The 22914-nt window shown below is 37.7% G+C and overlaps 1 protein-coding gene across 5 annotated transcripts in view; it reads right to left on the reverse strand.

Moving 5' to 3' along the window:
* Positions 1 to 22914, reverse strand: part of Ptbp3 (polypyrimidine tract binding protein 3) — a 93863-nt gene that overhangs the window by 56455 nt on the left and 14494 nt on the right. For 2 of the 5 annotated variants that reach the window (XM_070011737.1, XM_070011707.1), the window contains 2 exons: positions 16128 to 16209; positions 3041 to 3210 (listed from right to left, as the gene is read on the reverse strand). In XM_070011737.1, the coding sequence (XP_069867838.1) occupies positions 3041 to 3210; positions 16128 to 16158 (201 nt within the window). In that variant the 5' untranslated portion in view covers positions 16159 to 16209. Of the gene's footprint in view, positions 1 to 3040; positions 3211 to 16127; positions 16210 to 22914 lie in introns of those variants that run through there. The other 3 variants (XM_070011722.1, XM_070011714.1, XM_070011730.1) reach the window with 2 other exon arrangements.

The following is a 22914-nucleotide window of genomic DNA, read 5'->3' on the forward strand; positions in this document are numbered from 1 at the left end:
TGAGCCATAGTGCCACTTCCGGCTTTTTTCTTTTTGCTTATGTGGTGCTGGGGAATCGAACCCAGGCTCTCATGCATGCAAGGCAAGCGCTCTACCACTGAGCCACCTTCCCAGCCCCCTTTTTTTATTCTTATCATCTAAATATACCTTTGTGCCTACTGATAACTTGTCCCAACCTCTTTCTCCTCATAGTCTTCCCAGCTACTGGCAACCACCTTCCATTCTCAACTTTCAGCTTTTCAGATTCCAAATATGAGTAAGAGCACGCATACTCATCTTTCACTTAATTAAATAATCTTCAGTTCCATTCCTGCTATTACAAATAACAGAATTTCTTTTTTTTTTTAATGGCAGAACAGTACTCTATTTTTTTTTAATGGCAGATAGTACCCCATCACTGCATTTTCTTTATATGTTCCCTGGTTGATGGACATTTTGGTGGTTTCTATTTTTTGGACATTGTGGATGGTGATGCAATAAATGTGGGAATACAGATGTTTCTGACACACTGATTTCATTTGTTCTGAGTATTAGTGTATAGAATCAGACCTTAATTTTTTTTGGGGGGTGGGAGTGGGAGATCCAGTCATGGGGCTTGAACTAAGGGCCTGGGTGATGTACTTGAGCTCTTCTGCTCAAGGCTGATGCTCTATCACTTTTAGCCACAGTGACACTTCTGGTTTTCTGGTGGCTATAAAAGTCTCATACAGGGCTGGGAAGGTGGCTCAGTGGTAGAGCGTTTGCCTTGCAATGCATGAGGACCTGGGTTCGATTCCTCAGCACCACATAAGCAAAAAAAAATAGAAAAAAAGCCGGAAGTGGTGCTGTGGCTCAAGTGGTAGAGCGCTAGCCTTGAGCTGAAGAGCTGAGGGACAGCGCCCAGGCCCAGAGTTCAGGCCCCACAACCGGACCCCCCCGCCCCCCACAAAAAAAAGTCTCATACATTTTCCTGCCAGGCTGGCCTCAAACTGAAGTCCTAAGGTGTCAGCCTCCTAAGTAGCTAGGATTATAGTCATGAACTACTAAAGCCCAGCTTATATGTTTTCAATTTTCTTAATTTTGTAGGGTATGCATTAAATTTTATGACTGTATTTCTTGTACTTCCTCTCTTCACTGATCTATTCCCAATCCCTAAACCCCACTACCTCAACTTTCGAGTATCCCTATTTCAGGAATTCATTTTGGACTATGAGTTTGTCTTTCTATGAAACTATGCCATTTGAATTCTTGCCTGAAAATACCGTATTTCAGTTAATACATTGTGTACACTTGCATACAGTATTTACTAACATTTATAAATAAGTTCTAGCTTCCATATATGACAGAAAATATTTGTCCTTTGTCTTTTTGGGCCTAACTTTAAAAACAGGAGATCCACAGCAACCAATGAGAAAGGGCCCAGTCTACTTGAATTTGCATACTCTTTAACCCTACAAAAAAGTGGTCTTGTAGTAACTTGCTCTAAAGCAATCTGATTTGAATTTTTTTTTCTATATCCTTGTTTTAAGGGTTAAGAACACTAACTCTTCTGTGTCCAGCTGCACATTTAATTCTATCTTACAGGTAAGGTTTTGCCTTTGCCCAAGTCTAGAATCATACATAAATCAGTATAACCTTTTAAACTTGTAATTTTGTCTTGTGACAATAGTATTTATGCCCATTTAGATTCTGGAAAACTGTTCTGTAATTTGTCAAATGATCTACTAGGATCATCTAATAATCATAAATTTAAAAAAAATTTTAATGTGTATTTTTATTTAAGTAGTTGTTCAAAGGAGTTGCTATTCAACAGAGCAGTTTATGAATACAGTGCCTCAATAAAAAATATTTTAAATAAACATTTCTATTATATAAAACACAAACTGTTTTGTTATGAAGGAAAATGACCACAAGTCCACAGGTAACAGTAATCCTCTTTCCTGTTATTTTTGTTGATTTTTCTGACACACACACACACACACACACACACACACACACAATCTGCTTGAAAAACTGAACTTATACCATGTGCTAGTGACTTAACCCTGTAATCCTAGCTACTCAGGAGGCTGAGATCTAAGGACCATAGTTCAAAGTCAGCTTAGGTGGGAAAGTCATGTGAGACTCTCATCCCCATCAAAAAAGCTGGAAGTGAAACTGTGGCTCAAGTGGTATAGAGTGCATGCATACACACAGACACATACATACACATAGACACAGACACAAACAGAGAGACAGACACACATACACACAACTAATCTTATACACCTGAGGCATAGCTCAAGTGATGAGTACCAGCCAAGAGCAGTTAAAAACTAACTTACAAATTGATGTCAGTGGTTCACCCGTGTAACCCTAGATACTCAAAAGGATGAGATGTGGATGATTGAAGTTCAAAGCAATCTGGGCAGAAAAGCCCATGAAACTCCATCTCCAGATAATGGACAAAAATCTAGGCTGGAAGCATGGCTCGAGTAGTAGAATGCCTGCTGTGAACAAGGATGCTGAGCAAGCATGATGCCCTAAAGTTCAAATCCTAGTCCTAGCAAAACAAAACAAAAGCAACCACCACAACAAAACTAACTTATAATCACAGAATAAAATACAGGTTAGAAAAGTTAAAGATCCAGACAAATACTTTTTAAGACCTCATGAAATCCAAGACCAGCCTGGGCAACAAAGCAAAACCCTATGGGGGCTGGGAAGGTGGCTCAGTGGTGGAGCGCTTGCCTTGCATGCCTGAGGCCCTGGGTTCGATTCCTCAGCACCACATAAGCAAAAAGAAAAAAAGCCGGAAGTGGCACTGTGACTCAAGTGGTAGAGTGCTAGCCTTGAGCTGAAGAGCTGAGGGACAGCGCCCAGGCTCTGAGTTCAGGCCCCACAACCGGACCCAAAAAACAAAACAAAAAAAAAAGCAAAACCCTATGGATGGATGGATGGATGGATGGATGGATGGATGGATAAATAGATACAATATTCTTGGACGTTCAAAATAATAAAAACCATCATAACACTAACAGCAGGGTAATAATCATTCTGTCAATGTTTAAACATTACATACCTGGCTTTTTCCTTTCAACATCAAAAGATTAGTTACTTTGCCAAATGGTAGACCTAATGATATGACCTCTGCTTCGGTGACATCACATGGAATTTTTCGAAGATGGAGAACACGGGAAGGTGAACAGGGAGGTCTATCTCCTTTAAATTTCTTGTTGTCATTCCCATTAGCTAAAAAATATAAGATTTTAAAAAAAATTACTGGAACTAATTTGGATTGACATACTACATTAACTATATTGTCACATTTAATTTCCTCGAGTTTCAGGATGTAAAATTCAAGGGACTATGAGGGTTTAAGAAGGGAAAAAGAGGACAGTGGCAAACAAAATCTTTTCAATAAACCCTTTATCAGGTTTCTCTGTGAGCATTACAGTTTTAAAAACTGATATATGCTATTTTAACATTAAGGAAAAGTATTAGGGTACGTGAATATAGTTATGCACTACAAAATGATGTTCCAGCCGGGCGCTGCTGGCTCACACCTGTAATCCTAGCTACTCAAGAGGCTGAGATCTGAAGATTGCGGTTCAAAGCCAGCCCAGGCAGGAAAGTCCATGACACTTTAATCTCCCAGAAACACCAGAAGTGGCGTTGTAGCTCAAGTGGTAGAGTGCCAGCCTTGAGCTGAAGAGCTGAGGGACAGCGCTCAGGCCCAGAGTTCAAGCCCCGTGACCGACAAAAAAATAAATAAATAAAAATAAATAAATTTAAAAATTATGTTCCAACAAAGGACCTGACCATATACAGATCACTGATCCCATTAAGATTTTTAAGTAAAATGAAATATTCCTATTGCCTGTTAATACTATTATTCCTGTATTCTTCATGTCTATGGTGATCCTGATGTAAACAAACCTACTGCTCTTCCACTTGTACAAAAAACACAATTATATACGCAATTATATATAGTATATAACACTTGATATTAAATGATTGTTATTTATGTATTTAGAATATTTTTATAATTAAAGTATTGCTAATTTTACTTATAAAATGAACAAAAAGTAAACTGTACAACAGCCTCAAGCAGATCTTTAAGGTAGTAATTCAAAAGGCAATGCTATCGTAGGAGATGACAGCTTCATGCTTGTTACTGTCCCTGAAGACATTCCAATGGGACAAGATGTAGAAGACAATGAAACTAATGATCATGACTTTTACATTTAAAAAGCAAAACAAATTAACAACAGAAAACACATAATAATGATATAAAGAAAGAAAACATTTTTTACACAGCTATAAAATGTGTTTGGGTTTTAAGCAAAGTATTATTACAGAATGTTGGAAAGTAATTCTTTTAAGTTTACAAAGAAAAAAGGTAAATGATTCTAAGATCAATGCTACTGAAAAATAATTATGAACAAAACATTCAGGACTTATAAAAAGTCTGCAATAGAACACAATCACATCCTGGGATTTCACATTTACTCACCCAGCAGACCATCTAGTTGTGCAGGGCACCTTTTCTATGTTTAGATAAACAAATACTTACCATTCTGTTACCAATGCTTATAGTATTCAGTAAAAGTGACCATCTGCAGAAATCTATGGCCTAGGGCAACAGGTTATATCATATAGTACTAGTATGTAAGTAAATAAACTCTCCTATGTAAATATGTGAGTATACTAGTTATTTCCTTAATGATAAAATTTTCTATAAAACATTTCTCAGAAAATACCCCCACTACTGAAGGATGACTATACCTCTAATTCCACTTTTCTGTTATGAATAAAAAACAGTATTTGTAATGTCCCTAATGAGGTAAGAATTTTTCTAACCTATTCTAATGCTAAGTATAATGAAAACAATCAGTTTTAGAAAAGTATGCTAGAAAACTGAATATAAATTACTTAGCATCTGAAAATTTCATTACTAATGAAACTACTTAAAATGTCTGTGATTCTAAATGAACAAACTTTATGAAAAGCAAATAAGATGGTAACCTTAGTACTCAGGAGGTCTGAGACTTGGAGGACCACAATCCAAAGCCAGGACAGGCAGAAAAGTCTCCAACTAGCCATCAAAATGACAGACTAGTGGTGTAGCTCAACTGGTAGAGCACCAGCCATGAGGAAAAAAAAGCTGGGTGAAAGTGCAAGGCCCAGAGTTCAAGCTCTGGTACTGGCACAAAAATCTTAACAAAAATATAACAGTATTTTGTATTAATATCTGTGACAGAGAACCTAACTTGTGTACATAGTTTCATGAAATACATAAACACTTGTTCCAAAATTCTGGGAACACAGGAAGTACCTGCCTAGAACTAAGACTAGTAATTCCTAAAAAGTCCAAGCAGGTCTGCTTCTTGATCACATTATGAGTAAGATGCTAGAAAGGTGATTTGTTCTCTTCTATTTTAACAAGTATGGCCTTTCCATCCAAAATGCCTACCCACAAACATTATTTTCATCTCTAGCCATAATCATTATCACCAACCTTGCGTTTGATCTTGTCCCTTTTTTCTCTCTCTTCTTCTAGTCTCACTTCCTGTGGAAGTATCCCTAGGATTTATTATCATCGCTTAACTAAAGAGAGTCTGAAAGTTCCAACAGAGTTACAAATTCCTAAAATATCCTTTAGTAATTTCTACTTCATTTTTATCATTTGAGTCCCACAAATATCCAAATGAAAATCTAACGGTAGTTTAACTTCAAGTCTCAGAAGTGTTTTAAAACACATAGAAAAGAGTAAAAAACCTGACAGACATTGACAAATTTCATCATACTATAAGAGACTACTATGGATTAACAATAAACAAATACTAAGCTAAAAAAACAAACATCAGTCACTCAAACAAGAGTTGAACAAGGGTACTTTCCATGCTTGCCCATGCTAAAACAACAACATTAATATCATCAATGAATTAAGTACTGGAAAAACATCCTCAAGCCATGCAACATCTGTAACCTTACCCTACATGTTTCAAAATAATAAAAGGACATTAAAGAGGTTGTTTTGTCAGCCGGGTGCCGGTGGCTCACGCCTATAATCCCTAGCTACTCAGGAGGCTGAGATCTGAGGATCACGGTTCAAAGCCAGCCCAAGCAAGGAAAGTTTGTGAGCCTCTCATCTCCAATAAATCACTAGAAAACCGGAAGTGGCGCTGTGGCTCAAGTGGTAAAGCGCTCGCCTTGACTGAAGAGCTGAGGGATAGCGTCCAAGCCCCCTGACCTACCCCCCCCCCCAAAAAAAGAGGTTGTTTGTCTAAGAATGGCATTATAAGTTTGGGAAAAGTGTAAATACTGAAAAGCAAGTTTTTGATTTCTTATTTGTGTTCCACTACCAAGCAGAGATCTAGTATGATAAACTCTTATCAAAAAATCATGTAATTATAAATCACCATTGCAGGAGGAGGAGGAAGGAGGAAGAAGGAAGGAGAAGAAAGAAGAAGGAGGAAGGAGAGGAAGAAGGGAGGAAGAGGAAGAAGAAAAAAAGGAAGAAGGAAGGAGAAGGAGGAAGAGGAGGAGGAAGAGGAGGAGAAGAAGAGAAGGAGGAGGAGGAGGAAGAAGAGGAGGAGGAAGAAGAGGAGGAGGAAGAAAAGGAGGAGGAAGAGGGGGGAGGAGAAAGAGGGGGGAGGAGAAGGGAGGAGGAAGACAATGAAAACAAAGACGAAGAAGAGGAAAGAAGGCACTTGTGTTGGCTATAAAATCAAACATCCCACTCTGGACAAATTACCTGACCACAATGAGATGCCACCTTTCATCTATCAAGATGTTCACTATAATTAAGACAAAGATGTGGAAACACAAACACTTACATAGTCTTGGAATGTAACTGGTACAACCACTACAACAAAAAGCTGGGCTGATGGTATTAAGTTTATCAAACTTGAGGCTTTGAATACAAACCCAATACTGGAGAAAAAAAAACCCAACAAAACCAAATGAACAAAAACAAAAAAACCTAAGCAGTATGTAAAAAACTAGTTCAGAGTTAAAAGGTTCAAGGTCAACCTGGATAGAAAAAAGTTAGGAAATTACATTTTGGCTAATGGCTGAGTATAGTGGTGGGCAAAACTTACACAAGCTACAGGGAAAGCAGAATGGATGGGCAGTGTGACATGCTCGTCACTCATCATTCAACACAGGGAAGCATATATAGAAAGTTGGTCTAAGCATAAAACAAGACCCTACATCAAGAAATGATCATCACAGAAAGGTCTGGTGGAGTGGCTCAAGTGGTAGAGCTAAACAAGTGGGGCCCCAAAGTCAAATCCCATTACTGCCAAGAATTTCATCACTTCTGATGAACACAGATGTGCAGACTCTCAATGAAATATTTTTTTTTTGCAGCACTATTCACAATAGCTAAATAGCAGAATCAGCCAAGGTATCCAACAACATACAAATGAATAAAGAAGACATGGTATATATAAACCACAGAATAGTAGAGTCATAAAAGAAATGTAATCATGCCATTTGCAGGAAAACAGAATTATAACATGTTGAGCAAGCTCAAAAAGCCAAGTATCATCTATATATAGAAGTTATACCTAAAAGACATACCCATATTAGCTGATGGCTCATGCCTAAGATCTGAGGATTGTGTTTAAAAGCCAGCCTGGCTGGGCACTGGTGGCTCACCCCTGTAATCCTAGCTACTCAGGAGGCTGACACATCTGAGGATCACGGTTCAAAGCCAGCCCGGATAGGAAAGTCTGTGAGACTCTTATTTCCAATAAATCACTCGAAAACTGGAAGTGGCGCTGTGGCTCAAGTGGTAGAATGCTTGCCTTGAGCTGAAGAGCTCAGGGACAGCGCCCAAGCCCAGAGAGTTCAAGCCCCACGACCGACAAAAAAAGAAAAGCCAGCCTGGCAGGAAAAGTCTACAAGACTCTTATTTCCAACAACCAAAAAGCCAGAAGTGGAACTGTAGCACAAGTGATGGAGGACCAGCATTAAGCAAAAAGCTAAGGAACAGCATCCAGGGCCCTGAGATCAAACCCCAGTACTGGAATGACAACAAAAAATTTATATTCACACATATATGGTATATAACATATGAGCACCGTTATATATTACAGACTGTGATAGACAATTTGCTCCAGGAAAGTTAGAATGAACTTGTGACTTTAAATGAGCATCATTATTCCACAATACTGTGAATTTCCGGAAATTAAGTAATCACTTAATCACAATCAAAAAAAAAAAAAAAGAACCTTGGGGAAGGGAGGGAGGGAGGGGATGGTAGGGGGAAAGCAATGGAGGGGGTAACAATGTTCAAGAGGAAGTGGAAGTGTACTCATTACCTCACTCATGTAACTGTAACCCTCTGTATAGTATCTCTACAATAAAAAAATTTAAAAAAAATTTATATTCACAGACTGTAAGTGTGTGTTTGTGTGTATGTGTGTGTGTGTTTGTGTGTATGTATGTAGCACATGACTAATTATGGGGGTATTTAGGATGAGGTAAAAGGGAAAGAGAAAAGAAAGATGGAGGGCAAATAACTTTGAAATACAGTGCAACTATGTATGCAGTCTGCATTAAAAATTTTCAGTAAAATCTGTTGATGAATAGAGGGTTATAAGAACAGGGTGAGAGAAAGCAGTAGTGCACATCAAGGAAATGGAAAAATGAATGATAGGAAAATGAGATAGGTTCCATTGAGGATTGTGCAATTGGGAAGAGGAAGGGTTAACGAAGGAAGTAAAGGATTAATATGGTTAATTATACATCTGCATGTATAAAAATAGAAAAATGAAGCTGGGCCACTGATGGCTCATGCTTGTAATCCCAGTTACGTAACAGGCTCAGATCTGAGGATTGCAGTTCAAAGCCAGCCTGGGTAGAAAGTCTGTGAGACTTATTTCTAATTAACCAACAAAAATCCGAAAGTGGAGCAGTGGCTCAAATAGTAGAGCAACAGCCTTGAGCAAAAATAGTTAAGGAACAGAATCCAGGCTCTGAGTCCAATCTCCAGGACTGGCACAAAAGGAAAAAAAGAAAAGGAAAGAAAGGAAAAATGAAACTTGTTGAAGTGGGGAGTGGAATAGAGATAGGGGAGAAGGACAGAGGGTGAGTGTTTGATACACTGTATGCATGTTTGGAAAAGTTACAACAGACCACCACTGTACAACTCATGTACAGTATTTAAGAACAAAAACAAAAAACTTATAGTCAGATGCTAGTGACTCAGACCTACAATCCTAGCTATTCAAGAAGATGAGATATGAGAATTACAGTTACAGTTCAAAGCCAGCCTGAACAGGAAAGTCTGTGAGATTAACTCCAATTAAGCACCAAAAAGCTGCTAGTGGAGCTGTAGCTCAAATGGCAGAGTACTAGTCTGCAAAACATCTCAAGGACCTAACCCAGGCCATGAGTCCAATGTCCAGGATCAGCAACAACCACCAAAAACAAAAATGAAAAATAATCTTGCAAGCTCAATCTATTAAAAAGATCACATACCATAATCTAATTGGTTTCATTCCAAGGATTCAAGGTTGCTTCAACACATGTAAATCAATAAATGCAGCATATAAACATAGAAACACACGTAAATCAATAAATGCAGCACATAGTCACACAATCATTTCAACTGATACAGAACATATATGTAACAAAACTCAACATTCCTTTATCATAAAAGTTCTATAGAAATTAAGAATAAAAGGAATGTATCTCAACATAACAAAGGCTACATATGACAAACTGGTAATCATATTGAATGAAACAGGAAAACTGAAGTAATTTCCTCTAAACTCTAGTACTGGCAAACACTCTAAATGGTCAAATATCTTGATCTGAATATCTGAAATACAGGAACACACTAGAATGTACAGGCACAGGTAAATATTTCCTGAGTACGTATCCAACTGTTCAGGAAACTATCAAGAATTGAAAAGTACGACTGTATCATATTTAAAACTTGCTTTATAGCGAAAGAAATACCAGAACTGAGACAATCTACAGAGAAAATCTTACGCTGTTATTGAACAGAGAATGACTGAAACTCAAAATATTCGTTGAGATTAAAAAAAATAGTGGTAAAAGAATAAATAACCTAATTAATAAATGAAAAACCAAGTAAGCACAGTTCTCAGAAGAAGAAATACAGATGACTGATATACCAAGAAAGGTTCAACATTCTTAGCCATAAATGAAATGCAAATCAAAAACTATATTAATATTCTATCGCATCTAACTCAGAATGGCAATCATCAAGAAACAACAAATTCTAGCAAGGATGCAGGGAACAACCCTCATATACTGTAAGTAGAAATGTAAACCAGTGCATTCATTATGGCAATCAGTTTGGAAGTTCCTACAAAAACTAAGATCAACCTACTTACAACCTTACACCACTTTTATATATCCAAATTCATTACAACTCAAAAAAAAAATTCATTACAACTCTGTTCACAATAGCTAAATTGTGCAATCAGTTTCAATGCGCTAAAAAAATTAGTGGATAAAAAAATAGGGTACATATATACCCAGAATACCAGTTGGCCATAAAGAAAAATGAGGGAGAATGGACAGAATTATAGAGATCATCATTAGCAAAGTAGAGCAAGCTCCAAACTCAAATACATGTTTTGTTCATTTGCAGAATCTAGACCTAAAAGATATACATATGCATTTTCATCTTCATCTACATCTATATATAAACATGTCTGTCTATCTATCTAAACAAACATGATTGTAACAATGGGATTATTTAGGAGAGAGGGAGAAAAGGGGAGAAGGAAAGAAAATTATGAAGGATAAATAATATTGAAACACATTGTATATGTCTATTGAGGGCATAGGAAACTGAAAACTTAACAATAAGGGGGTGAGGGAATAGGGAAAGATATCAATAAAGGAGGTCAATCTGACTAAATTATATTCTATGTAACTTGTGGAATACCATGGTGAAATGCCCTTTGTACAATTAATACACACTTTTAAGAAAAGCAAAAATGAATGACAGAGCCAGCACTAATGACTCATGCCTGAAATTCTAGCTACTAAGCAGGCTGAGGTCTGAAGATCAGGGTTTGAAACCAGCTAGAGCAGAAAAGTCCACAAGTCTGTATATCCAATTAACCACAAAAAAGGGCAGGACTAGAGGGATGGTTCATATGGTAAAGATTACCAGTTATGAGCAAAACTTTAGTACATGTGCGTGCATACACACACACACACACACACACACACACACACACACACACACACATGCATACACACAAAAGATAGGAATGAGGGTAAGGAAGGCTCTGCTAGAGGAGTCAAATAGCAGCTAAGAGATGATGAATGAAGGTGAATATGGTGATCAAAGTACTTCATATGTATTTAAGAAACAGTACAGCCTGGTGCCAGTGGGTAACATCTGTAATCCTAGCTACTCAGGAGGCTGAGATCTGAGGATCGTGGTTCAAAGCCAGCTCAGGCAGGAACAGCCATGAGACTCTTACCTCCAATAAACCACTAGAAAACCAGAAGTGGCAGTAAAAAACCAGAAGAGCAGTAAAACGCTTGCTTGAGCTGAAGAGTGCAGGGAAAGTGCCCAGGCCCAGAGTTCAAGCCCCATGACCGACAAAACAAACAAACAAACAAAAAACAAAGGAACAGTACAATGAAACCTGATGAAATTGTTTTGAGAGAGTAGATGGAGAGTGATAGGGGTTGATCAGGGTAGATTGTGTGAATGTAAGGAATAATCACAATAAACTCTCTTCTTGTATGACTAATATATACAAATAAAAATCTTTTAAAAAAATCATTTTAAGCCAGAGGGTTGGCTCATGCCTGTAATCACAATTACACAGGAAATAGACATGGGAAGAATTGCAAAGATGATGGGCAAAGGTCAGCCTCGGCAAAAAAAAGACCCCATGTAAATTAAAAGGCCTGCCATCCAAGCAAGGAGGATAAGAGGACCATAGTCCAGGCAAGCCCAGGCAAAATACATTAGACTTACCTAAAAATATAACTATAGCAAAAATGCTTAGGCATGGTTCAAGTGGTATGGGTCCTACTTAGCAAGCATAAGGCCCTGAGATCAAACCCCAGAATCTCTCAACCCCACAAAATATTGTTTTAAGGTGTCAGGATGAGTAACGGTAGGGATGAATATGATCAAAGTACATTTCGTGGCTATATGGAAATATCACAATGAAATCCCTTTGAACAATTAATACAGACTAATAAAAAAGTAAATTAGAAAAATTGTAGTCAATAAATATCAAAATATTCAACTTTTGAAGCTTCAGAACATGGTAATATTATAAAAACATTTTAATGTATATTAAAAATTACAATATTTACAAAAAAGGTATAATTTCCAGGTGTCAGTGGTTTATGCCTGTAACCCTTAGCTACTCAGGAGGCTGAGATCTGAGGATCAAGGTTCAAAGCCAGCCTGGATAGGAAAGTTGATGAGACTCTTTATCTCCAATAAACCACTAGAAAACCAGAAGTGGCGCTGTGGCTCAAGTGGTAGAGCACTAGCCTTGAGCTGAAGAGCTGAGGGACAGCGCCCAGGCCCAGAGTTTAGGCCCCATGACTGGACCCCCCCCCAAAAAAAATATATATATATATATTACCAGACAGTATATTAAAAATAGGACACACCTATACCCTGAACTCCATAGAACTGTAAAATCTGAAGCTATAAATAGTTTGGGCTGGGTGCCGGTGGCTCATGCCAATAATTCTAGCTACTCAGGAGGTTGAGATCTGAGGATTGTGATTTGAAGCCAGCCTGAGCAGGAAGTGGAGCTGGCTCAAGTTGATAGTCTTGAACAAAAAAGCTGAGGGAGAGCATCTATGCCTGGCACCAAAAAAATAAGTTTGATTGGATAGGCACAATAATGCATTCCTGTAATCCTCCCAGTACTCAAATGTTGTAAAGACAAGAGGACTGTAAGTTCAATGCAAGCCTGGGCTCTTACATCCATTAGGGAAATCCTAACAACTCTCCCCAAAAAAGTGTCTTAAAAGTAAAAAAACCTAATGTAGTATAAGAAAGAAGGGAAGGGGAAGGAAGAAGGGGAAGGGGAAGGGGAAGAAGAAGAGAAAGGGGAAGGGAAGGAAAGGGGAAAGGACCCAACCACTATTTAGACTTTAGAAACAAAACAAGTAAGTCTGGGTGAAGATGAAACTTGGGTAGAATGTGTAACTAGCCTGCCCAATCCCCAACAGCCACAAAAACAAAAATCAAATAAGGAAACAAAAAATATTACTTCTAAAATCAAATACTCAATGGAACAATAAAAATAGAGAAACCTGAACAAATAGTGAATTAGAAAACTATTTTAAGGAAATTATGCAAAATATACTATACATTGAGAAAGGGATGAAAATTCTGTAAGAGAGGTTAAGGCAATGATATCAGGATGCAATGAGACAGTCCTGGTACCAGTTTAACTGGCAATCCATAAAGAGTTGGATTACTCCTGAGCAGAACAAATGGAGATTATAGTAATGGTCTCCAATCCTAGATGCACCTTAGATGTATCACCTAAAAAGCTTTTTACTAAAATCATTTGCTTAGATTCCCACCCACAGAAATTTTAGAGTAAGCATGGAATAGGTCAAGCCATCTTTTTTTTTCAATGATCCTTTAAATTATTCTGAGGAGCTGGGCACTGTTAGTTCACACTTGTAATTTTAGCTACTCAGGAGGCTGAGATCTGAGGATCATGGTTCAAAGCCAGCCTGGGCAGGAAAGTCCAGGAGACTCTAATCTCCAAAAAACTACCAAAAACTCAAATAGTATGGTTCAAATGGGCTATGGCTCAAATAGTAGAGCACTAGCCTTGAGTGAAAAGGCTCAGGGATAGCAACCAGGTCCTGAGTTCAAGCCCCAGGACTGGTATAAAAAAGAGTAAGTAAGAGATGGAAAGGTGGCTCAGTGATAGAGCGCTTGCCTTGCATGCATGAGGCCCTGGGTTCGATTCCTCAGCACCACATAAGCAAAAAAAAAGCCGGAAGTGGCGCTGTGGCTCAAGTGGTAGAGCGCTGGCCTTGAGCTGAAGAGCTGAGGGACAGCGCCCAGGCCCAGAGTTCAGGCCCCACGACAGGATGCCCCCCTCCAAAAAAAAAAAAGAGTTAAGTAGTTTCAATTCTGGATCTTGCACTTGCCGAGCTGGTGCTCTACCACTTGAGCCATGTCTCCAGCACAAGAGAAATGAAAAAAAAATATCAAGAGAGAAATAATACTACATACAAAATAACAAGCTATACCAACAGTAAACTATTCAACAATAGAAGTCAAAAGAAAAATGGAATCTTTGACAATGGTACCTATAATAACAGCTATTTGGAAGCACAGAACAAGCAAACCATGGTGATTCATACCCGTGAACTCAGCTACCTCTGAGCCATAGGTAGAAGGATCACAGATCACAGTTTGAGGTCAGCCTAGGCAAAAAGCACAAGAACTTTAGAAAAAGTAACTTTAAAAAAAGCTGGAGATATGGCTCAACTGGTAGAGCATTTGTAAGAGAAAGCTCCTGAATTCAATCCAAATAGTTGAGGGGCTTGGAAGGGAGAAGAGACAGATCCTCAAAATGTTGGGGGCAAATAACTCTTCCATTAAAAAAAATATATTAGTAAGTTTTTTTTATTGTGAAAATACCGTACAGAGGGGTTACAATTACATGGGCAAGGCAATGAGTACATTTCTTATCAAGCATTGTTGCCTCCTCCTTTGTTTCCCCTTACCATCACTGCCTCCCATCTCCCTCACCCCCCCCCAACTTTTTTTTTTTTAATGTTTTGTCGGTTGTGGGGCTTGAACTGTGGGCCTGGCTGCTGTCCCTCAGCTCTTCAGCTCTTCACTTGGGCCACAGCTCCATTTCCAGTTTTCTGGTGGTTTATTAGAGATACGAAAGACTAGAGTCTCTAACTATAACCCCTCTGTATGGCTTCTTTAAAGTAAAATTAAAAAAAAAAAGTCTCACAGACTTTCCTGCCCAGGCTGGCTTTGAACCGCCATCCTCAGATCTCAGCCTCCTGAGTGGCCAGAATTATAGGCATGAGCCACCAGTGCTGGCAGAGACAAATAACTCTTAACCAAGAATCCTATTTAGTCACTCAAAGTTCAATAATGACAATAAAAGATATTTTAACCAAAGTCTGAGAGATGAGTACTTAATAGAGCTGTGCTGAAAGGCTACTGAAGAGCATGTGCCTCAGAAGAGACACATTGAACCTAAAGCATAATGGGATATATGTATCCTTTAAGTGAAGACTGAAACAAAAAACTGCTGCTGTCAGCTAAATTCACATCTCATTAGAGTTTCTTTTCCTAAGTAGTCACCACCAAGCAGTCTTTCTGATCATCTATCCCAATAATTCACAAATGTGGCTAGACAAAGAAAATGATCAGATTGTAAAATGAAAATATTCACAGTGGATATCATAAAATTGAAGAATTTTTAAAGACTCATTAAATCAAAAGGAAATCAGATGTCGCAATTTTAGATGGCTGCCTCTCCACCAGAAGTTCTCAAATGTGCAGTGTCAACGTTACTGAAATTTGTACAAGTGCAAATCCTGAGGACCCACTCCCAAACTACAAAATTAGTAGCTGGGATTAAAAACACTCATCAGTGTGCCTTCCTTCAATTGTGAGGTTTTTAGTTTCCTGTTTCTGATGAGTTTTATGAGACTTTGTCTTCCTATGTAGCTCCTGCTGGCTTCAAACTCATTAGGTAGCCCAGATTGGTGTCAAACTCAGACAACCTTCTGAAAAGGATTATGCAAACACAATAACAATTTTATTTTAATAAGCTTTCTCAGGGATTCTGATGGGATCTCAACTTTGAAATGTCTACTTTAGACTCAATGCCTTTATTACTCTATCTACTCTTCACAGTAACAAATTCCCTGCTGCTCCTCTGCCTACAAAATCTTTCCATTAGTCATTTAAGAGGGTGTACATCAATGGCTGACCAATTCATATCAAGTTTATGAATTCATATGAAGAAATTTCTTTTCATTTTTTTGCCTTAAGTGACTGAATCCCATCCACTTTAATTCTACAGTTCTCCTATAATGGTTTTTAATGGTATTTCATCACGTTTCTGAACATTGCAAGAAAAGTTGAAGCTCATGTAAAAAAAAAACATTTGAAAAAAACTAAAACTTACCATACACACCTGTAGAAGTAGAACTGTTCATGGTAGAAGGTCCGTTAACGACTCCAGAAGAAAGAAGCTCATCAGATCCCCGCTGAAAAGCAAAATCAATGTTCAGTTAGTCAAAGTTTTTGATAATAGTTTCGTTCACTAATAAAAATATTAAACACTATTATTTAATTTTAGTAGGAAGACATTTAAGAGAGAGTCCTTAAAACTCTAAAGTTCAAAATGTATTCTAAGGAAAGAGTATAGCACATCTACATGACTGGTAATTATAAAAATAATAAAATATAAAATGCCACCACAGAAAATGGGAACATCATCTTGTGACCCACAAGTTTTGACCAAATCAAGGCATCTAAAGTGTTATCTCTGAAATACTAAACTGCAACTATATTTAGGAGGTTGCATTTCAAAAATGTTTTTATAAGTTGTATTTATGCTGGGTGCTAGTGGCACATGTCTGTATTCCTAGCTACTCAGGAGGCTGAGATCTGAGGACTGTGGTTCAAAGCTAGCTTGAATAGCAAAGTCTATGAGACTCTTATCTCCAGCAAACTATCCAAAACATGGAGTTGTGGCTCAAGTGGTAGAGCACAAAGAAGTTCAAGGACACACCCAGGACCTGAGTTTAAGCCCCAAGGGGTGTGTGTTGTGTGTGTGTGTGTGTGTGTGTGTGTGTGTGTGTGTGTGTGTGTGTGTGTGTGTGTGTGTGTGTGTGTGTGTGTGTGTGTGTGTGTGTGTGTGTGTGTGTGTTGTCAAATAAGCCTTTTATTGCAATAACTGTGTGTGGGTATGTGTGTTTACAAGATGTCAGATAAGCCTTTCACTGCAATAAGATACCAAAATTTAAAAGGATAATATGGAGTATAATATCAAAACCAATTTATTTCAAATACATTTATTCAGTATGGCCAACTTTTAAGAATAAAACTTTGACATAATAGATGACAAATTTTAACCCCTAAACAATCCTATAAATATTAGAATAGCAACAGTGCTACAACACATATTTAGTGCTTAAGTTTGAATATCACTTCTTATGGAGACATTTCAACCACTGCTGAAGACTAACCACCAATATTTCTGCACAAGAGTTAAAGTTGCTTAAAAATCCTGCATTAACCATCTACAAATTACTCCAAGTATACAGAATGGAAGAAAATTGAACAGTATTAATTCCTCCAAAAGAGAAGAATTAATTAATTACTGCACAGGTCTTTCTGCTAAATTTTGAAATGTAGACTATGTTCAGACTTGCCTGATATTCACAGACTTTGTAATTCACTGGCTACCTACAGATATATGAAGCTTTCCAAGTGTACCAATTTAAACTGTGTAAATTGCAACAGTTTAATTCCCATTTAATTCTAAGAGTTTTGAGGCTGGGCATATGACTCAAGTAGAAGAATGCCCACCTAGCAAGCATGAGGTGTTGCTTTTAAACTCCAATACAGCCAACAATAACAATTGGTCTTATTAATATGAATACTTATTACAACCATTTTGTGGTTCTACATTCTTTTATTTTTGCAGCATTTGAACTCTGAGCCTTACACTCACTTGGCTTGTGCATTACGCTGGCATTCTACCACATGATCCAGGTCTCCAGCACTGTTTTTTGCTGTTTTACAGAGTTAGTTTCTCAGACTATTCTGACTAAGCTGCCCTCCCTCCAACCACAATCCTCCTGATCTCAGCCTTCAAAGTAGCTAGGATTACAGACAGGAGTCACTGGCATCCAGCTGTTGTTCTATATTATCACTAACATTTGATATTGCCAGTCTTTTTTATGATAGTATTCTGTTGTGATTTTAATTTACATGCTACTTACAGGTAATAAAATTAAACTTAGTTTTCTATGTTCAATGGCTATATTATATTGTTATTTGTATGTGGCTTTAACAAAATTTATTTCTTGTTCATTTACAATGCTGGTAGCTATACAGAGACACACTTGTTCTAGGACTGGGGCTGCAAGAGCAACACCTATGTGGGGCATGTTCTTTCAAGGAGAAAAAAAAGATAAAAATTTGGCAGAAATGTCTGAAGATTCTGCTTGAATTATGTATGACCCTGGGTGTCATATTCCATAGGCCAAAACATATCATAAAACTGCTCAGTATCAATAAGACAGAAGTTATTGCAAGTCACATGAATGGGGATGTATCATCCTTTTACAGGATAGGGGAAGGTATAAATACTCCAGGATAATCCTATGGTCTAATACTTTGTGAGATCACCTTTTTATCCTCCAAATGAATGTCTTCTGTTAAATAAAAACATTGACTTTTTTTTTCTTTATACTTGTGCTTTTTCTTTTGTTTTGATTTAGTTTTGCTTTGCTTAATACAGGGTCTTTCTATGTAATCAGGCTGGCTTAGAACTCATTATTCTTAAAAAAAAAAAAAAAAAAAAAAGAACTCATTATTCTTGCCTCTGCCTCCCAACAGAGGTTTGGATTACAGTCAAACGCCAATGCACCCATCTTTTGGAAAACAAAAAACAAAAAACAAACTTTATTTTTTTAACGCCAAAAAAAAAAAACAAAAAACACTTTTATCCAAAAGGTTTCTTTCCTTGCTAGAATTTTTTTTTTGTCCGTGGTGGGGCTTGAACTCTGGGGCGCTGTCCCTGCACTCTTCAGCTCAAGGCAAGTGCTCTACTGCTTGAGCCACAGCACCACCTCCGGTTTTCTATTGGTTTATTGGAGATAAAGAGTCTCATGGACTTTCCTGCCCGGGCTGGCTTTGAAACATGATCCTCAGATCTCAGCCTCCTGAATAGCTAGGATTACAGGTATGAGCCACCGGTGCCCAGCTTTGCTAGAATTTTTTTTACAGGTTTCCTGCATGCTAGCCACACACAGAAAAAAAAAAAAAGCCACACACACACTCTGTCTTAAGCACTTTCACAATGATTTTCTGCTCCTTGATAAGGAAAGCACACATGATCATGCCTCAAACACATTTGGCACACATAGGACCACCATATGCCCTGCTGACATTTTTTTAAGACACTTGCATGAGGACTTTAGGTCTCAAAGCACAACCCTCACCAAAGTCAGCCTGAGTATACACCACGTGCAGATTTGGTGCCTTCCCAATCTTCTTGGTGTAAAGGTAAACAATTCTGTTGCTAGGGGTTTGAATCAGCCTGGTGTCAGAGGCTGTATTGTAGGAAAGCCTATGGCAAGTGTATCAAACACTGAACCATTCTGATGGCCTCTGGACACCATCCCCAGAAGAGAAAAACTTACTTTTTTTTTTTTTTTGTCAGTAGTGGGACTTGAATTCTGGGCCTGGGATCTGTCCCTGAGCTCTTCAGTTCAAGGCTAGCATTCTACCACTTGAGCCACAGCACCACTTCCAGTATTCTGAGTGGTTTATTGGAGATAAGCGTCTGACAACTTTCCTGCTTGGACTGCTTTGAATCTTTTGTTTGTTTGTTTGTTTGTTTGTTTGTTTGTGTCCCGTCGTGGGGCCTGAACTCTGGGCCTGGGTGCTGTCCCTCAGCTCTTCAGCTCAAGGCTAGCAACTCTACCACTTGAGCCACAGCGCCACTTCCGGCTTTTTTCTTTTTGCTTATGTGGTGCTGAGGAATCGAACCCAGGGCCTCTGGCATGCAAGGCAAGCGCTCTACCACTGAGCCACCTTCCCAGCCCCTGCTTTGAATCTTGATCCTCAGATCTCAGCTTCGTGAGTAGCTAGGATTACAGGAGTGAGCCACAGGCACCCAGTGAGGAAAACATTCTTAATCTATGAATTGACACTGGATTTCTAACTGTAAAAGAAACAATCTGATATGCAATCAAATGTTCTCAAGTTTAGAATAAATTTGTACTGCATCATAAATTAATGTAATACTTTACCCATAAAGTAATAGTGAACTTTGCAGTGATTCTTCAAAATAAACAAGTTTGTTAATTTAAAAAAAAAAACAAAATAAATAACATTTTTATCCTAATAATCCAGAAAATGGCAGTAATAGGAAAAGAAGAAAATTGTTACATTTTATTTTTTTGCCAGTCATAGGCTTGAACTCAGATCCTGAGTAACATCCCTGAGCTTCTTTTGCTCAAGGCTGGCACTCTACCACTTTAGCCATGGCACTACTTCCAGCCTTTTCTGATTATGTGGTACTAAGGAATCAAACCCATGGCTGTCCATATGCCAAGCAAGCACTCCTACCACTAAGCTACATTCCCAGCCCTGAAATGTGATCATAAAATCTGTCATAGCCAGATTTTATTAGCCAAGATTTTTTTGCACAGGAATTCACTGTCAAATGATAGAAATAGATTTTAGTATTATAAAGCTTAAATTCCAAGTCACTTTCTAAAACAAAAATTAACAAAAGGCTGGGCTGGAAGTATGCCTCAAGTGGTGGAGTATCAGCTAAGGTAGCAAGCAACCTGTAGTACTAGCAAAATAAGTAAAACAAAAATGTATACACACACACACACAAAGGAAAGCTTGATCATATTTGATTGGATCCTCAAGGGACTAATTGTTAAACAAGAGGAGAAAAGACTATGTATCACAAGAAAACAAACTAATAGTGTAAGAAGGCCTAAATAGGGGAATAAAGACATTATGACATTGAGGATAACACTGCATGAACAGTCTCCTTAGAAACAACAACAGAAAATTTACGTTAAGTCCAGAAGTTGCCTGTGGACTTGTTAGTTCTCTGACTATATCAACATGTCAATCAGCTTCACTTCCCTCAAGTATCAATTATTGAGGCTCTCTCCAGCTGAAAACTGGATACCCAAAGCCAACAGGCACAAGAATACTGTAATTAAGCAGAACAAATAAAGTACCTCACTGTCAAATCTGATAGGAACTGACTTTATTTACAATTAAAATGAGAATATTAATATCATAAAAACAGTAAGTGTCACACAACTGAGAAAAAGCCACTGAAGTAATATGTAACAAGGATTCTGAAGCCAGGCACCAGTAGCTCATGCCTGTAATCCTAGCTACTTCAGGAGGCTAATATCTGAGGATCACAGTCAAACAAGCCTGGGCAGGAAAGTCCAAGAGACTCTTATCTATAATTAACCACCAGAAAACCGAAAGTGGCACTGTGGCTCAAAGTGGTAGAGTGCTAGCCTTAAGCAAAAGAGCTTAGGGATAGTGTCCAAGCCCCCACTTCAAGCCCCATGACAAACAACAAGAAGGAAGATTCTGAAACTAAAATATTGACTCATGGTTATAGTTAAGATTATACTCAAAATAACATATTAAATTCAGTAAAACCAATTGTGTTTAGTCTGTCAAGATACTATAACCAGAATTCTAGAATTGTTTTTAATTAATAGAACCTAATATCTAAGTCCTACCTTGAACCAAAGTAAAATTTCTAGCAGATGGTCTAGTGACCCTGGGTAGAAGACTTCCCAGAACAGAAAACTCACATTTGTCCTGAACTGCTATGAAGCTTTTCCATAAGCAGAAGTAAGTGATATTACATGGAGTATTACTATACATTTGTCAATTATGGTCTCTTGATAACTCACCCTTACATCCTTTCCTCAACAGAATCTACTACTGTTTTGCATATATTAAGAACTTTCTTGTTTAATAATTAACTACAAAAATGCAGAAATAAACAGAATTTCAGCCTTACTGTAAAGCATTATAGGAAACTCCAAGGCTTGGTTTTTAAAAACAAATAAAACAAACAAACAAAAAAATTTAAGCCTCTTGTTAACATTCATCCTTCCAGAGCCTCTTGGTTAATTAACAGACCTCAATCCCAAAGACACCAGTCATTGATGTCTTGAGACATCATCACTTGAGACAGTAACAAAAGAGTGAGGGTGATCAGAACATATTGTAAACATATGTGGTAAGTTAATAAAAATAAAGAGATCATACCCTCAAATACACTGGGCGCCTCATCTACTGAATGATTACACTTAGATATATTCCTCAAGAACAAGTGTCAAATTGTTTATCTGTAACATTTTACTTTCCAAGGCTGACCCTCTTGAGATTTTTGGACAGTGAGAATAAAAAGGGAGTAGCTGAAGACGGAACACAATTCTTGGACTATACAGTGTGGTAAAGATTTAAAGACCTCTAATTATACACAGTTCCAACAAGGATTCTGAAGGCCTTCATTTTATTTGGGTATCTTAGCAACAAAACAGTAATATTTTTCTTTAATGACTAGCAAAATATTCCTCCAAACCATTCTTTAGCTTATGACATCCAAACCAGAATGCCACTCATTTCAACAGTTTATTCAGATCCTATTATAATAGGCATATCCCACATATATTGAACTCAATATATATAATTGTCTTAGTAATAATATCCATCAGTCAATAAATCCAATAAATATTTAGAGATTACCTTTAGTCACTAAGGAAAAAAACGGAGCAAACAAAAATCCCTTTCCTTATTTTAATGCATTTACAATCTTACAGGAAAAATAAGTTATAATAAAAATAAATAATGCAGTGTGTTTTAAAGATAAGTACAAAAGCTCAGGGACAGAGCCCAGCCCTGAGTTCAAGCCCTAAGACCAGCATGGGCAGTGGGGGGAGGGGGGAAGTATGCAGAATAGACCCACTTACAGATGGTTAATTGGTTTTTCAGGTGCCAAACATTTCAATCTAGAAAAGAAAAGTTTTTCAACAAACAAAGGAAAGTATCTTCCTTCATATCTTTGGAATACATAAATTTCTTAAACACAAAGAAATCCATAATAAAAACTTTATATTTATCAAAATCAAATTGTCACATTTACTAGAAGACACTATTAAAAAATAAATACAAGC

The sequence above is a fragment of the Dipodomys merriami genome, unplaced genomic scaffold (genome assembly GCF_024711535.1).
Source record: "Dipodomys merriami isolate MVZ:Mamm:240054 unplaced genomic scaffold, mDipMer1.0.p SCAF_11, whole genome shotgun sequence".
In the NCBI taxonomy this organism is placed as follows: Eukaryota; Metazoa; Chordata; class Mammalia; order Rodentia; family Heteromyidae; genus Dipodomys; species Dipodomys merriami.